General features: G+C 37.4%; 1 protein-coding gene across 3 annotated transcripts in view; it reads right to left on the bottom strand.

Moving 5' to 3' along the window:
• The window catches only part of ENDOV (endonuclease V), a 51,363-nt gene that overhangs the window by 31,305 nt on the left and 2,339 nt on the right, over positions 1-17,719 (bottom strand). For all 3 annotated transcript variants that reach the window (XR_004233780.1, XM_031965592.1, XM_031965591.1), the window contains exons 2-7: positions 16,350-16,521; positions 10,526-10,660; positions 9,706-9,745; positions 5,757-5,869; positions 3,378-3,446; positions 3,063-3,191 (exon numbers count right to left, since the gene is read on the bottom strand). Coding sequence is in view for 2 of the 3 variants with exons in the window: in XM_031965592.1 (XP_031821452.1) it covers positions 3,063-3,191; positions 3,378-3,446; positions 5,757-5,869; positions 9,706-9,745; positions 10,526-10,660; positions 16,350-16,521 (658 nt within the window). In the remaining variant the exon portion in view is untranslated. The remainder of the gene's footprint in view (positions 1-3,062; positions 3,192-3,377; positions 3,447-5,756; positions 5,870-9,705; positions 9,746-10,525; positions 10,661-16,349; positions 16,522-17,719) is intronic.

Raw genomic sequence — 17,719 nt, 5'->3', positions numbered from 1 at the left:
GAGGGAAGGTATTCAGTTGAAAGGCAGGGGAAAGTTGTGGGAAGCTTGAAGAAAGAAGAGAAGTTTTGGAATAGCTTCTTCAGGGAATTTGACAATCAACTAAGGCTTAATAAAAATGATTGCCTTGCTTCACTGAGGGACCTATTGAGATAAGGTAACACAAATTTGTAGTGGATGCAGTTGGATTGGAAATAATGGTGAGGACAAAGAATTGGCTTAACTGGGACTGAAAATGACTTTCATCCCATTATTCCAAATGAATTTGGGGGGACTGTTTGGGGGGGGATGATATAAACTGACATCTTTTGGGGGAAAATGATGTAATCTTTGGGGGGGGGGGGTCCTAGATACTCCCAAAACCTGGGAAAGCATACTTGCCCAAATAAACCCTTCCCAAATTAAGCAGCGTCATTCAATTGGAGATCTTGGTCAAATGGCCCTCCATTGATCTTTTGAGGGTGGCCAGGATCAGGAAATTCCCCAGACTCTGGGAAAAAGCCTTCAAAATGATTTCATTCAATTGGATATCTCTGCCTGACGGTCCTTTATTGATTAAGCTAGAAGCGCCAGGCCAACATTTTGCTCATAAAATAGGGGTCTAGCAAACACAAAATTCCTCATTAGGGAGGTTGGAATGATAGGAGGCTACAATAGGGATTTCAGAGTTCTTGATTATAGAACATTTGAGTGATGGCAAAATCATGTGAATAACTGAGATACAATGACAGAACAGATAAGAACAGATTAAGAAACTTGAGAACTGAATTGTCCTCATATAAGGACAGGAGTTGGAGTTGTCCTCAGACTCCCTGAGACTTTGGTATAATAAGGAAAGAAGTAGCATAATGGTGCAGGAATACTGGACAAGAATAGAAGTGATAAGAAGTCACCTTGCTATGTGGCTCAGAGGCCAAAGCCTGGAAATTTCATCCTTTCTTTTTCAGAACTTCAACCCTGGGACCCCACTGTCTGAACTGGTGATTGTCTCTCTTGTTCCACTATCTCAGGGAGAACTCAGTCATGTTTCATTTCACTTCCTATTCCTCAACCATTGGCATACTCACCTCACCTATGTACTGGTCTTCCCCACCTCTGTCTCTCCAGTTTTGGAACTACAGTGATTCTTAATTTCTCTCCTGACCTCCAATTTGAAATCTCTGCCTACTGGACATCTTTAAACCAGACACTTCCTAAATATCTTATACAACAAATCAAAAAACTGAAATCATCTTTCCCTTTTCCCTCCTTTCCCCCTGTTTATAACTTTGCCATCATCATCCCTATCACCCAGGTTCACAACCTAGACACCATCCTTTACTCTTCACCCTCTCCCCCATTCAATCAGTTGCTAAGTCTCTTTATTTCTCCCTTCTCAGTCTCCTTTGTATACATCCCTTTGACACTGCCATCATCCTGATGCAGGCCCTCAATATTGCTATACTATTGAGTAACTTACTGGTCAGTCTCCTGACCAAATCTCTCCCCACTCCCAGATCATTTTCTATTCAACTGTCAAACTGATCTTCCTAAAATTCAGGCCTAACCATGTCACTCCTTTACTTAATAATATTTAATTAATTAATTAACAATAATAATAATTTTAAGCCAGTGACTTTCTTCTACCTTCAAAGTCAAACGTAAAACGGTTGGGCTTTTAAAGCCTTTCACAATCGAGGTCTTTTCTCCCTGCCTCCTGGGCCATGGCCAGTCCTCCTAACCTCTCACCATTGAACTCCAGTGACTCTGGAAGAAAGTGAAGCCAATGACTTTGTGTAGCCCTGACTTACTTAAACCCAATTTATGCACAAGTCAGGTCATTACCGCATAATGTCAATGGTCCTCTTCAAAAATAAAAAGACAAACAACATTTTACTCTTTTCCATATATTCTGATAAGGTAACACCAACCTCCTTTCTGTTCATCAAACATGACCCTCTAGCTCTGGACCCCCTTATCTTTTTAATGATTGTCCCCCATTCTTGGAACTGTCTCCTTCATCATCTTTGCCTCTTGACTTCCTTCAAATCTTTGCTAAAATCAAACTTTCTGCAAGGAATCTTTCCTGATCCCCCTTAATGTTAGTGCGCTCCCTCTCAGACTATCTCCAATTTATCCTATATATAATGTGTTTGTACATATGTATGAATTTTCTCCATCAGATTGTAAATTCCTGGAGACAGAAACTGTCTTTTGTCTTTCTTTGTATCCTCAGGGTTTAGCAAAATATCAGGAACATTTTCTTGTTGTTCAGCCATTTCAGTCCTGTCCAACTCTTTGTGACCCCATTTAGGGTTTTCTTGGCAAAGATACTAGAATATTTTGACATTTCATTCTTCAGTTCATATTTCACAGATGAAGAAACTGAGGCAAACAGGATTAAGTTACTAGCCCAAGGTTAACTGTTAACTATCTGTGGCCACATCTGAATTCATGAAGATGTGACTTCCTGATTCCAGGCCTGACAGTCACTTTATCTACTGTGCTATCTTAGCTGGCACATAGGAGGCACTTAATAAATGCTTCTTTACTTGACAACTTGAAATCAATGCTGTCCTTGTTCCTGAAAGGAGTCTGTCTGATCCTGCTTACTATCTTGGTAACTTTTAGGGTATCCCTTCTTAGCTGTCACTCCCTAACACATCTTTCCATTATAATACAGGCTCCTTGAAGACAATGATAGCCTGCTTTTGTGTTTTTATCCCTAGCAGATTTGGCAAAATGCAAATACTTAATAAATGCTTTTTCATTCGTTCATTCACTCATTCCTTCATTCATATATACTGAGGATAGAAGCACAAGTAAGACTCTCCAGATCTTGAAATCATAGGCCAGACTTACAGTCTTAGTCCTGCTATTAGTTCTATGGTGACTTTAGGAACTGTAATTCTCTGCCCCCTTCTCCTCAGCCACCCCATCCCCTATGCACACATTCTAATTCTAGGAGTTCAGTTGTTGGCCTTGTTCTATAAGCTCAACAATTCAATTCCACTAAATAAACACTGAATCTCCCTGTCCCTTTTTTTCCTCCCTTTAATCATTACCTCCTTTTGGCTCCTTCTCACCTGACGAATAGGCTCTGGAATCCGATATTTGCAGCAGGCTTGGATCAAGCGGACTGCAGTCCCCAGACTCACCTTGTGACCCACAGAGACATACAAAGGTTTGGTGCTCTTGTTGTGACTCTTTAAAGCCTAGGAAATGGAAGGGAAAATTGGGCTACTGAGAAGAAAAGAGAGTGCTCTCTTCTGAGGTGAAAATATACAAAGCTTCCTTCACCAATCAACCTTTTGTAGTTCTCTGATTTGGAAAGCTTCGATACCAAAAACTATCTCAGAGGAAGAGTCCTAGCTTGGGAGAAGGCACTCCAATTGACTCACCATTCCCAAGATGGTACCTGAGTCAGCCACCAGAGGAAAGGTATCTCCTCCCAGCTTTAGTTGCTGGATCTGGAAAACAAGGATAAGAAATTGTGGAAAGAAATTGGTTGAAGTAGGTTGAAAATGGGTTGAACTGAGAAGGGAATTCTTTAAACATTAAAAAATAAATAGTAAAGAATTACTTAGCATAATTTTTAAACCATCAGAATTACTCCTAGGCAAGAAGTAGCATTTTATATAATCCTGGTCAAAATATCTTGATTTGCATTCTCAAGTTCCACATTTATTCAACAGAAATTGTTCTCTCTGAAGTTCTTAATGATCACTTAACTACTAAGTCCAATACGATTTTTTTCTCAGTCTTCCTTTCTTGACCTCTCTATAGCATTGAACACTGTTAACCAATGGATACCCTCTCTTCTATGAGTCACTGTGACATTTAGCCTTTTGTTTTCCTCCCACCTAGCTGAATATCCCTCAATCTCTTTTGCTGGATTATCACCTATCATATCTCTAACTAGGGATATATCCCAAAACTCTGTCCTGTTCTCTTACTTGAATTCCTCAGCATTTAACTGTCTCTTTCTGAGGTGACACTTAGATTCAACCCCAACTTTCTTCCTGATTTTTAGTCCTGTATCACCAACTATTCATTGGACATTTCAAACTGGATGTCCAATGGACATCTCAATCATAACACATACAGTCTTTATTCTCAGTAAAGAAAGATCGGAGGTGGAAGGGAATCGGCAATAGCAATGTGTGCAGCTGAGTCAAGAAGCTAGCTAGACCAGCAGCCACATGACCAGCAGGTAGGAGTATGGAACCCAGGCTCAATCTCTCCCAGCTTCTCTTCCTGTTTCTCTGTCTCCACCCACCAAAATCGTCATTTCCTATACAACACATCAGGACTTGCACAGAAAGTGGGGAGGGACCATTCTTTATCCAATCATGTATATTAATAGAGTATAGTCCAATTGCTATTTAGCCTCACGTGCTTGGGACCTCAGTGCATCAACTCAAGCCTCAGCCCATTATACAAACAGAACTCATTATAATCTTTCCCTCAAACCTACTGCACTTCTGAACTTCCAGATTTCCTTCAAAGAGTACTATCAGACATCCTTCCAGTTATGTCAGCCACAGCCTTGGGATCATCCTTGATTCCCCCCTCTCCCTCATTCTACCCACCTTTCATTCAGTCATCAAACCTTGTCAATTCCATCTCCACAACCTCTCTTCTCCTACTCACATGGCCAAGAACCTAGTCCAGACGTTCAAAATCTTTCCCTCAGGCTTTTTATAGTGTCCTCCTTATTGCTGTCTCTCCTTTCTCCAATCCACACTCAACACAGCTGCTAAAGGGTTTACCCTAAAGTTCATCTTTGACCATGCTCTCTCCCACTTCATTTTGCCATTTAGCCCCAAGCTACTTCTCCAGACCCATCCTGCTGGCTTTTTTTTCCCATTCCTTGCCATACGACAGTGAATCCCCTCCTTTCCAGACCTCCATACTGCCTGCACTCTACACTTAAGAGGCACTTCCTCCTCACCTCTCCTTTCTACAATTCTGTTTCCTTCAAGATTCAGCTCAAGTCCTTCTTGAGGATGGCAGAAAGTAGACTCCATTTGGAGTTAGAAGACTTGGGTTTAAGTCCCAGGTCTACCACTTATTTGCTGGGTGATTTCAGGGAAGTCATCCAACTTCTCTAGATCTGTTTCACTATCTATGAAAGTCTATACTAGAGATGCTTCTTAAGTGTCCTCAAACTCAAATCAAATATATAATCCTAATGTCCTCCCTGCCTCCAAATACATATTCTGTAAATATATATATACATATATGTATAAATGTGTGTGTGTGTGTGTGTGTTCTCCTGTGTGTGTGTGTTCTCCCCTAACAAAAGGCAAGTTTCTTGGAGGCAGAGACTATTTCACCTTTGTCTCTATATCACCAGGATCTAGTAGAGCAGCTAACATATAACCTTGCTCCTGATCCTGGTGGCCAGAGCCTACTTCACAGAAAAACCTAGGTTAGGAGGCAAGAACATTCACTGAGACCACGCTGTCTGAGAGACTACTGAGAGAGATAAGAAAAGAGCTGGTTTGAGACAGCTGTCTCAGGCTTAAGGCCCAGTTTTGTCTCAGGCTAGCTCATTGACCTTGGGCAAGTTCACCTTTCTGGGCCTGGACTTGATGATTTCTAAGGCAATAAGACAATAAAGGATGAGATAGCAAAACCCGAGAGTTCCCCAGTCTGTAATACTATGCAATTTTTCTGCACTTTCTCCAGCTCCCAATAACATAGTTCCTGCTTGAGAATCTCAGATAGTACCACTCTGAGTTACTTCCTCATCCTAATATGTCCTTGGTTCTTACCTTTTGTTTGTGTAAATCATTATTCTTCAGCCCATCTACCTGGAGGAGTTTTTTAGCCACTCCAATGCAAGGCAGATTTGTAAGGATGCCAATGTGACAAGCCACTCCAAATCCTAGCAAATGAAACAAAGAAAAGAGACATGAGGTAGGAATGGCAAATGAGAACAGTAAACAAATTCGCTATGAGATGGGAAAAGATGATCCAGTAGTCAAAAACAAATCCAAGATACCTGAGAATGTTATTAAGAAAACAGAATTGAGAGACATAAATAGAAGCTTATTGATTATGTAGTAGGTTCCTGAATACTATTTTAAATTGACCTTTGGCACACTCATACTAAGAGTAAAGAAGATCAATATTAAGCTGTTCATTAAGGATGGAGGCTAAAGAACAACAGAAGAGAAAGGGATAGAAGAGGAAGAGGATTAGATATCATGTTTAGGGTTTTCTGATATCTACAATGTTTTTATTAGAATCCTAGAAGCCTTCCAATCATTTGCCCTGCTAAGCTTGTCATGCCAATTTCCACTTCAAAGAAAATCCTACTTTCTCTGTTCTTGCTCCTGGACTGCAAGTATTACTAAAGAAAATCATGAAATCAGAATGATTTATTATAAATTTGCATTAGCATCAAGTGGACTTGAACTTCTTAGTGACCCCTAAGTCATTGAACTTCTTAGTGGCCCTCTGAAGAATTCTCCATATTAGATGTTACACACTTTTCATACTATTCTTAAATCACCATCTTCTATACCTATCACTCTCCAAATAACTTTAATTCTTACTTCATTGAGGAGACTGTGATCATCTGATAAAATTCCTAAGTTATCTGACACAAATTTCTTCAGTTTCTTGCTCACTACCGCAATAATTCACTCCATCTTTTGTCAACTCTCTCTTTAAACATTAAGACTTAAAGGAAAAATTAGGATTTCAAAAACTAAGTCCTGATGCTCTTCCTTTTTTTTTTCCTGGAACGTGCTTATTCCATCACCTCTCACCAACTCCCATCTTTTTCTGTAGAGGTTACTTCTTTCTTCTTATGAACTTGTTCATATTTTGCCTATTCTAGAGACTTTCAATTTATCAGTTCTTTCCAAAATGTGGTATTCAGAATTGAACAAAATATTCCAGATGTGATCTGACCAAAGCAAAGAACAGAAATATCACTTCCTTAATCCTGAATATATCTCTTAATGCAATCTAAAAGTATATTTATCTTTTTTGGCTGCCATATCCAGTGGTAGGGCTAAAGTCAGATAGACGAGTTTAAATACAACCCCAGACACTTACTAGCTATGTGACCTTGAACAAATTACTTAACCTGTTTTCCTCAGGGTTGTGTGTGTGTGTGTGTGTGTGTGTGTCTTAAAACATTTTTTAAAATTTAAATAGAAAATAGAAAAAATAAACATTGCCATGTGTACAGCAGAACATACAAGAGGACATTTGCATGTCAAGAAAGTATATATAATAATATTGTATTCAAAACTGTCCATCTTTTCTTTGTTTCCTTGTAGATTTTCTTTTGTTCTTTATTATATACTTTTTACTTTATTCTTTTTTTCTTCTTTTCTCTTTCCCACCTCCCCCAGCAGGCTACAGTTCAACATGGACACACACACACACACACATTCATATATCTATGTGCATTATCTCATTTCCTGTCCTTGCTAACTCTTCTGTATTACTCCTATCCACTAACTTGCCTTGCTATTACTTAGCACCCCCAACCCCCATTACAAGAATCCTCTCCCCCTACCCTTTCCTTTATTCTGTATCCCTTTTCCATTAATTTATACACCTTATCCCACTTCCATTAATCTACATAAACAATTTGTCCTTATTGAATTCCTTGAAATTAGTCTTTGATGTTGTCTCTTATATGTTAAACTGTATAATGAGTTCAGATTTGCTTGCAACAAAATTCTGAAAATCTGAAACAGCTGAATGTCCTTTTTTAATTAGATATTATACTTAATTATTCTGAACATAATATTTTCAGCTGCAATTCTGATTCTTTGATTCTTGATATATGTTCCAGGTCCTGCAGTCTCTTATTATAGTCACTGATGGATCTTGTGTGACTCTAATTGTAGCTCCAACATATTTGAATTATTGGCGGGGAGGGATTTGATTGTTGTTGCTGTTCCTGTATGTTTTCCTTTTAGGATCTTTTTCAGGTGGTAACTGATAGATTTTTTTCTATTTCTACTTTTTCCTTTTGTCCTATCACTTCAAAACTATTTTTTTGAATCCTTTTTTATTATAATATCAAAGTTTTTTTTTTTTTAAGTCATAGCTTTCAGGTGTCCAATTATTTTTGTTTTCTCTTCTTGTTCTTTTCTACAGATATTTTTTTTTATGAGATTTCTTCAGTTTTTGTTGTTCGTTACTTCAGTTATGTCTGATTTTTCACAACCCCGTTTAGGGTTTTCTTGGAAAAGATAAGTGGAATGATTGGTCATTTCCTTCTCCAGCTAATTTTGTTCAAACAGAAGATACCTCAACAACCCAGATCGGCGAATGAATTGACAAACTCAGTTTATCTCCAAGTTAAGGGGCAATGATTTATTATGCTGCTAACAGCAAACTAAGTTCCTAGAGAATTTAGCAAAGAATCAGGAGCAAGAAGATAATTTTATAGGAAAAATTTAGAAAGATCCTATCCTTCAAGTCACTGATATGCTAACTTTATGGCTTAAAGATAGGATTGATGAGTAGTAGAGGTGAAGTTGCAACCATTATTGAATTCCATGGCTTGTTGTTTGTCTTTCCTTCTGGAAGAGGATTGTGACCTAAAGGAGGTGATGCCATGATAGGCTGTGCAAGGTCACCTGCCTTATTTTCTCCTCCAGCATCTGGGTCCAGTGGCAAGATGTAGAGTAGAACTGAGGAATGGTCTTAGAGGTGGAGTTGCACCCCAGTATTGAATTCCATGGCTTAGATTGTCTCAGATACTTTGTTATTACAGACCAACAGATAATGATATCTGCCAGCCAGCATTGTTTGTAGCACTCCCAGGGCCAGGTAGCTTTAGGTTTTAAAGTTCCATCCTCCCTAGGAGCTACACATCAATTTGACAAATGAGAAAATGAGACAAACAGCATTAAGTGACTTGCTCAGGGCCACAAATCTGTGGTCTGATTTGAATTCAGGAAGATGAGTTTTCCTAACTCCATGCCTTGGCACTTTTATCCACTTCACCATCTAGCTGTTTCTTTTCCTTGGTTTTTTCAACTATAAAATAAGGATAACACCTATCTCTCAAAATTTTTGTGATGGTTAAATATTTTAATATTTGTAAAAAGCAAGACATATAGTAAATAATCAATCCCACTGACATTTAAGACTCTTTTCAATATGGTACCAACCTTTTCAGCCTTATTTCATTTTTCTCTCGTCCATTAGATTAGCCAAACAGATCTAGCGGCTATCCCTCAAATCTGACATTCTATTTGTTTATTCCCTTATCTAGAAGACATTTTCTTATCTCTGCCTATTAGAATCTTTGTCTTCCTATTAGGATCAGTTTGAAGGTTACCTCCCATGAAGCTTTCCTGATCACAATTTTCTTTCCTTATTTTTTTTCCCTCTTCCATTTATCTCACATAAAGGTATCTACCTGGAAGACTACTGACCATAGAAGTGTTTGATAAATAGTTGTGGATATAACATATCTGTTTGGGCTTATATGTGTGCAATCATGGAGAGTATAAAGTAATGTAAAGAAAAAGAATATGACATCTCCATATGCATGTGCCGCTACTTTGGTATCCAAAAACTGTCTGAGGTAAAGACATGAGCCAGATAAAAGGTTCACAATGAAGATAACTTTAAAAGATTGAGGCAGAGCTCTTCGGTGAAGAAGATAGTCATAATTTCCCCCCCCTCTTCCCTATTCCACCTTTCCCTTTCCCAAACCCTCTCTGCTGATTCTAGAATTACCTCGGTGATGGAGTATCCCATTTCCATCCACAAGAAGAACCTAGGGGAAAAAAACAACAACAAAAAAAAAAAGCAAAATAGGAGGATCTACAGTCACCAGGGCATCTTCTGTTCAGATACTATTCTCAGGAGCAGCAGGATGGGAAAGATTTTTAACTACTAAGCAGATTCCTAGCTATTCCACATCTCAAGCATTCTATCAGAATTTTGATCTCCAAATTTGCAGCTGTTGAGTGTCTGAGGCCAGATTTTGAAATCGGGTCCTCCTGACTCCAGGTGCCACCTAGCTGTTCCCGTTCACACTAGTAAATTTCCATTTAATTCTTAGTGGAACTGCTATTGAAAGAGTTCTAAGCCAGGAGGGCTCATCTCATGATCACAGAGTATCAAAGGAAAATTTTCTCTTCTCTTCCAGGGGTTAGGATCAGAAAGACTTGGGGATAAGGGGTGGGGGGAAGGGGGAAGGGGGGGAGGCAGAGGGTGGAGGATGAAGAAAGGAAGGAGGGAGAAGCACAGATCTTTTAATGGCAGTCCCTTCTGTTCCCCCCCCCTCACTTTTCACTCCCCAGTAAGGAAAGAAGTAAACATTCTTAGAAAGGAGGTATCTGTTACGTTTTCCTTTACAACATGACTAACATGGAAATATGTTTTGCATGACTGCATATGTATAACAAATTGTTTACTTTCTCAATGAGGAGAGAGGGAAAGGAAGAAGGGAAGAAAGGAAATAATTTAGAATTCAAAATTTAAAAAAAAATGGTAAAAGTGATTTTTACATGTAAAAATATTAATTTTTTTAAAAAAGAAACAAAGGAGGTACTTGGGGCATGAGACTGTGATTCTTCTTCTGTAGCCTCTGAATAGCATCCACCAGGAAAGGAACTTCCCGAAATGCCAAGAAACCAGACACATAGGGAGCTGTTAGATTAACCATCCGGCATTCCTCAAATAACACCTACCATTAAGAAAAAAAAAAAAAAAGTGAATTAAGGAAGTCATTGAAAACTATAGCCAGGTGGGGGCACTTTAAGGGGGGGGGAGGGAAGAATAGGTTTTAAAAACTGAAATTACTGCAACATTTCTGTTGTTCAATCATTTTTCAGTAATGTCTAACTGTTCGTGACTCCATTTGCAGTTTTCTTGGCACAAATCCCAGATTGCTTTCTATTTCCTTCTCCAGCTCATCTTACAGGAATCTGAGACAAACAGGGTTTAGTGACTTACCCAGGCCCAGCACTCTTATTTACTGTAACACCTAATTTTCTACAATTCTAATGAAAAATAAAAGTAAAAGTATATAAAGAAAACCATGTAGATAAAAAATTCTTTGATAAATTCAGGTTTTTAAGATGAAGCATGAATAGATACATAACAAATGATACATACAAAAACAGTAGCAAAAACCTGTGAGAGTGGTGTGAAGAAGGCTAAAGCACAGAATAAATCAAATTTTATGAAAAGTGACAGAGAAAAAAACAAAAGTTATTTTAAACTACATTTAGAGATTATGTTAATAAGGCACGTCAAGGTTCACAAAGCAATTTACTCAGGACATCCCTATGAGGTAAGTAGAGCAAGTATAATTATCCAGATTCTACAGGAAAGGAAATTGATTTTTAGAAAGATTAAATGATTTGTCTATTCATAAACTAGTGAATGTCAAAGTCAGCTTATGGAATGTGTAGAAGGGAATAACAGGTTAGAATAACAGGGATGAATCTAATGAGATTAAATTTGTTTAGGATAAATGCATCATAATCATTTTTATGAAAATACAACAAGGGGAGCAGTGACAGATGCCTTCTATATGAAAAAGACCCCAAGGGTTTTTAGTGGGCTACAAATTCAATAGAAATCAACACTGTGACATGGAACCAGAAATCTAATGGGAAGATCTAGGAGATGATGGGTCTAATCAGACCCCCGGGAGTAATACATTTAATTCTGGATAACACATTTTGAGGGGCACCTAGTTGGTTATTGTCCTTCATTCTCAAAGAGGACCACAATGATATCGTTATGGTACAATCGAGTTATAGTGTGGGCCAAGCACAAATGATTTGTGTGAACATTTGAGGTGGATTGTGTAAATGTGCATATCTTGCATTTCTTTTGAGATAGAGCACACTCTTTGATGCAGGCGCATTACTGTAGGAGGTCTTGTACCAGTGTTTCCCATATCATGAAATCAATTCCAAAGTTCTTGAGACCTTGAGAGTATCCTTGAATTGCTTTTTCTAACCATCATGTGAGTTCTCCATAAAGTTGTCTTTTAGGTAAGAGTATATGTTTGGCATTTAAACAGTATAGCCAGCTCATCAGAATTGCAACTCTCTGCAGTACATTTGGAATGCTTGGCAGTTCAGTTCAAGAAAGGACCTCAGTGTCTGGTATCTTATCCTAGCAAGTGATCTTAAGATTCTTCCTAAGACAATTCAAATGGAAAAGATTCCCTTTTCCAGCAGAGAAGTGATATACTGTCCAGCAGTGCCAATGTGTGCATCAGATTCTTAATGTGTACTCCCTAGAAAGGGTACTGCCAGTATCCACAATATTCAAAACTTCTTCATTTACTATAACTAATGGTTCTACATATTGATGGTGTGATACTGGTTGATGGAGCACCTGTGTTTTCTTGGTGGTAACTGTTAGGCCAAAATTAGCACAAGCAGGAAAATATTTGTCATTTCTCAGCTTCAGAGGCTGCATTAAGTACCCAATCATCTGCAAACAAAAAAAAAAATCATACACCAATACTCCTTATGATACTATTGACCACTCTTCTCCTTTTGAAGTTTTTGGGACACCTCACTCTCCTGTCTAACTCCTCCTCAGTTTCTTCTGTTGGCTCCTTATCAACATCATGTACTTTACTTGTAGCTGTTTCCCAGATTCTGTTCTAGACTATCTTTCTGTCTCCTATAATCTTTGGTAATCTGGTGAACTTTCATGGATTTACTTATTGTCTCTATACAGATAACTCCTAGATCTATATATCCACCCTCAGCTTCTCCCTTTAGTTTCAGTCTCACATAACCAATTGACTAGTGGACATTTCAAAATAGATATCCCAGAAACTCAACATCTTTTTTGGATTTTTTTCAGATTATACATGTACATTCGTTTTTTTACCTTATTTTTCCTTATGAATCATGTTAAGAGAAAAAAATCAGAACAAAAGGGAGAAACCACAAGAGGAAGAAAAATAGAAGAAAAAGAAAAAAAAAGAAAAAAAGCATGTATTGATTTATGTTCAGTCTCCATAGTTCTCTCTCTGGATGTGGATGTGGATCCAAAGTTTATTGGGACTGCCTTGGATCACTGAACTGCTGAGAAGAACCAAGTCTTTCATAGTTGATCCTCACATAAATTTTCTATTACTGTGCACAATATATTCCTGGTTCTGCTTATTTCATTCAGCATCAGTTTGTATAAATCTTTCCAGGCCTTTCTAAAATCACCTTGTTTATAATTTTTTATAGAACAATAATATTCCATGACTTTCACATACCATAACTTATTTAGCCATTCCTCATCTGATGAGTCTCTATTTCTTTTCCAATTCTTTGCCATCACAAAAAGAATTGAAACAAATGTTTTTGCACATTTGGGTCCTTTCCCTTCCTTTATGATTTCCTTGGGATACATATCCAATAGTGGCACTGCTGGATCAAAGAGTCTAAAGAGTTTTATAGCCCTTTGAGCATATGAACTCATTATCTTTCCCCTAAAACCTTACTCTATTCCAAACCTCCTTAATTCAGTTGAAGGCACTATCATCATTCCAGTATCTCAGATTAATAATTTTGGTATTATTCTTGATTTCTCACTCTCCCTCACACCACATGTCCATTTAATTTCCACATTGTGCCATTTGTACTTCTATTATATTTATTCAATTTGATACCTTCTCTCCATCCAGCTGCTACTTTAATTTAGCCTTTATCACCTCTCACCTGTATTATTCTAACAGTCTCCTAATTGGAGTATCAATTTCAACAGTTTTTAGTCTGAAGAATAGTACTAACGAGAATGGCAACATCAGAAATAGTTTGGGATGGAGTATTGATTGAATTCAGTTTTAAACAGTCTACATTTGCAGTTCCAACTGGATATCCACATAGACAGTTTATGTGGATATCTATCTAGCAGATAATTGCAGATGTGGGATTGTAGTTCAGGAAAGAGACTGAAGATGGATATATTGATTTTGAAATCATCTGCATGGTGTGTTAGTGGAACCTACAGGAGTAAAGAGATCACCAAAATTTTACATGGAAAGACTTACATAAAATAATAAGGAGCAAAATGAGCAGAACCAAGAAAAACAAATGTATTTTAAAATGACTTCCATCAAACTGAAGGAACTAGATAGTACAATGGATTGAATACTGAACCTCAAATCAGAAAAACCTAAGTTCAAATATGGTCCTGACCAATATATTTCTCTAATGATATCAATGCAAAAATACTAAAATATTAGCAAAGAGGCTATAATAGCATTTTTTAAAGATTGTATAACATTATTCAATTGGAATTATGCCAAGAATAGAAAAATATTAATTGCTCATGAGTGTGTTATATCAGTAGTAAAAAATGATAGTATTATCTAAATTAATTTATAATTTCTGTGCCATATCAAACTACCAGAGGGTTACAATATATGGCAAGAGAAAATAATAACAAAATTCATCAAGAACAGGAATTCTTAGATGAGGGATCAAGGGTTTTCATGGGGTCCACAAAAATTTTTTGTCAAATATAATGGGTTTCCTTTATAATCAGCAATATGATGGTCTAAAAACAAGTCTGAAGGACTAGATAAAAAATGCTATCCATCTCCAAAGAAAGAGTTGATGGAATCTGAATGCAAAAAGAAGCATACTTTATTTTTCCTGCGGGTTTTTGTTTGTGCTTTTTTTCACAACATGACCAACATGGAAATGTTTTTTCATAGCTGCACATGTAGAAGCTATATCAAATTGCTTGCTTTTGCAGTGAGGAAGGAGGCAAGAAGGAAGGAAAGGAGAGAATCTGGCACTCAAAACATATTTTTAAACAAATGTTAAAAATTGTTTTTACAAGTAATTGGGGGGAAAATAAAATATTAAATTTATAACAATGCTGAATGAAGTGACCCGAACAATTTACCCCTCTACAACATTATAAAGGGGGAAAGGACTGTTAAAAGACATGATCAGCACAATGACCAATCACTACTTAGTAAAAGTAATGATGAATTATGCTCCCCACCTCTTGAGAGGTGGCCTGGAGATGTAGAATAAGATATACTATTTTAGACTCAACCAATTTATATATTTATTTTACATGACTATACATATTTGTATGACATGCTTATCATTTGTTATGAAGTAAATCTTGGAGGGAGGGGCAGCTAAGGTGGCACATAAATTGAGTATTAGCCTTGAAACCAGGAAGACTTCCTGAGTTCAAATTCAGCCTCAAGATACTTACTAGCTGTGTGACCCTGAGCAAGTCACTTAACCCTATTTGCCTCAATTTCTTCATCTGTAAAATGAGCTGGAGAAAGAAATAGCTACCACTCAAGTATCTTCATTAAAGAAAACCCCAAATGAGATTCTGAAGAGTGATCTAAAAACAACAGTAATGCTTTGGGGGAAGAGAGAAAGTAAGGAGGTGGTTATAATGATGCATATTGTAAAAAGAGACAAAAAAAAAAAAAAAACAGAAAAATAGTACAATTTCAAAAAAAGAAGCAGTCAGAACTATTAGAACAACTATGTTACATTTGGAATTTAACTTTCCCTGTTGAGGACCTCTCAAATGTCTTTTTTTTTTCTCTCCCCTGAATCTGCCTTGCCCACTCAGAATTTGTCCTTTGTTATGGTTTGGTTTCTGGTGTTTTCATTTTATTTTATCCAAACACAAACCAAGCTGTACATATGCAATACTTTTTCTATTCTGCTTTGTATAGGAAAATGCTCAAGTTCAGTTATGTTTTTAATTGTCCTAATAATAAAAAGGGAAATCAAAACAGAACTAGTAGTGTTCAAGAATCCACAACTGGGAACAAGTGCCAATGGAGCTTTTAAGCATAGACTAGATAACCATCTCTCAGGTGCGCTGTTGAAGGGATCTTTGCCAATTCTAATATGCTTTGATAAATGTTTTTTCTCATAGGCCCCCCCTATTTCTCATTCCCAAAGGCTCAGGTGTGGTAAAAAGAGATGAGAACTGGATCTTAATTCTAGATCTTCAATTTACAATCCATGTAGTCCTGTAAAATTTACTTATCCTCCTTAAATTTCAGCTGCTTCATCTATAAAAAGAGGGAGAAGTACTAGATTGCTAAGAATACGTCCAGCTTTAGATTTTACAATGCTTTCTCTCTAAGCCAATTTTCTAGTTATTTCTCAATATTCAATACCATAGCTTCACCTGATAATGTACATACTGTTCATTAATATTAAAGTACAAAGAACTCCCTCAGCCTAAGTTGTTCTCATGCTCACTGTCTTCCAATGCCTGCTATCTTGAAAGAGTAAAGTTCAATTTTTAAAAATGGTAAGACTCTTTTTGCTGCTGGCCTTTTTCCTGTGTGCCCCTTTGTTACATGCTAATTCAGACTGTAGATTTGTAGTGATGTTCCAACCAAATTTTACCTCAAGCTCAGGGTAGCTAAGCACCACTAAAGAGGCACAGGCTCTGATATCATCCCCTTTAATGAAGGATATATCAACACCCCCGACCCGATGCAGACCAGCAAAATCTGAATCTCTCTGCCATGCTTCTGTATCCCAGTCAATGACACTGGTCTTCAGCCTTGCTTGCTCCCTGTGGGATTTAAAAAAGAGACGTAGAACTAGATCCACAGGCCATACTCCTCAGTTTCTTACAATAACAATAGAAGAATCTCCCATTCATGTTTGGAACTTGACACATCAACTAAAATTTTTTCATTCATCTAAGGATCCCTACTTTCAGTCTAAAAAACAATTTAAAGTGCCAAACTTGTGTCCAGATCTAAGAATGAAACTTTTCATAGTGAGTGAAGAACACTAGACTGAGTCAGAAGAACTAAGCTTGAAGTCATACTCTGCCAACTGGGGCTCTCTGAACAAATGGCCAACAGAATCTGGGGGTTGGCATAGATCAGTGGTGACAAAGGGTGAGGGAAGGAAGAGGAGATACTAAATAGCACACAACGATCCCTGCAAGTCATATGTCAATTTGGTCACTTATTAATATTATCTGTTTTGTTATATTTTGGGGTTTTTTTATTAAATATTCCCCAATTATATTTTAATCTGATTTGCAGAGTTCACTCCAGAGTATTGTGGGCCATATTCATGTCTAATATCTCTGGTGTAGATCATGAGAGCAGAGAGTTAGAGCCAGAAAGGATCTTGGAAATCAGCTAGTCTAACCTGCTATTTTACAAATGAAAAAACTAAGGTCCAAAGCATTACCTAATGCTTACCTAATTACCTAAATTACCTAATTTACCTAAATTGTCTAGACGGAGAGATACAGAGAGACAGAAAGAGACAGAGACAGAGACAGACAAAGTCTGACTGGATTGTGAAAACTAGATGAACAATGAACAGATTTCCTTTGTATTATTTTTATGCATTTAAAAACACTATTCTAAGAATGAATCCATAGGTTTTACTCTATTGCCAAAAAGGATCCACAACAAAAAAAAAAAAACAACCTCAAACAACCCAGGATCACGTCTGTCATCCTATATAAAGTAGGCATCTAGGATTCACAGCAGATAGAGCACTGGACTTAGGCTCTGGAAGACCAGTTTGAATACTGCCTCAGACATTTATTAGCTGTGGCTGAGGATCAACTCTCAGTCTCTCTCACCTCCTAATCTGTACAATGGAGATAATAACACTCTACCTTACAAGATTGTTGTGAGGACAAGATGTAACCTATAATGATGATTATAGTTAGCATATAGAGAGAGCCTTAGGTTTTGCAAAGGGCTTACATAAAATACTGGCTATCATTATTCTCCCTCCTG

The sequence above is a fragment of the Sarcophilus harrisii genome, chromosome 4 (genome assembly GCF_902635505.1).
Source record: "Sarcophilus harrisii chromosome 4, mSarHar1.11, whole genome shotgun sequence".
NCBI classification, from domain to species: Eukaryota; Metazoa; Chordata; class Mammalia; order Dasyuromorphia; family Dasyuridae; genus Sarcophilus; species Sarcophilus harrisii.
The sequence above is the reverse complement of the archived record's forward strand: the minus strand, read 5'-3'. Positions and strand labels throughout refer to the sequence as shown.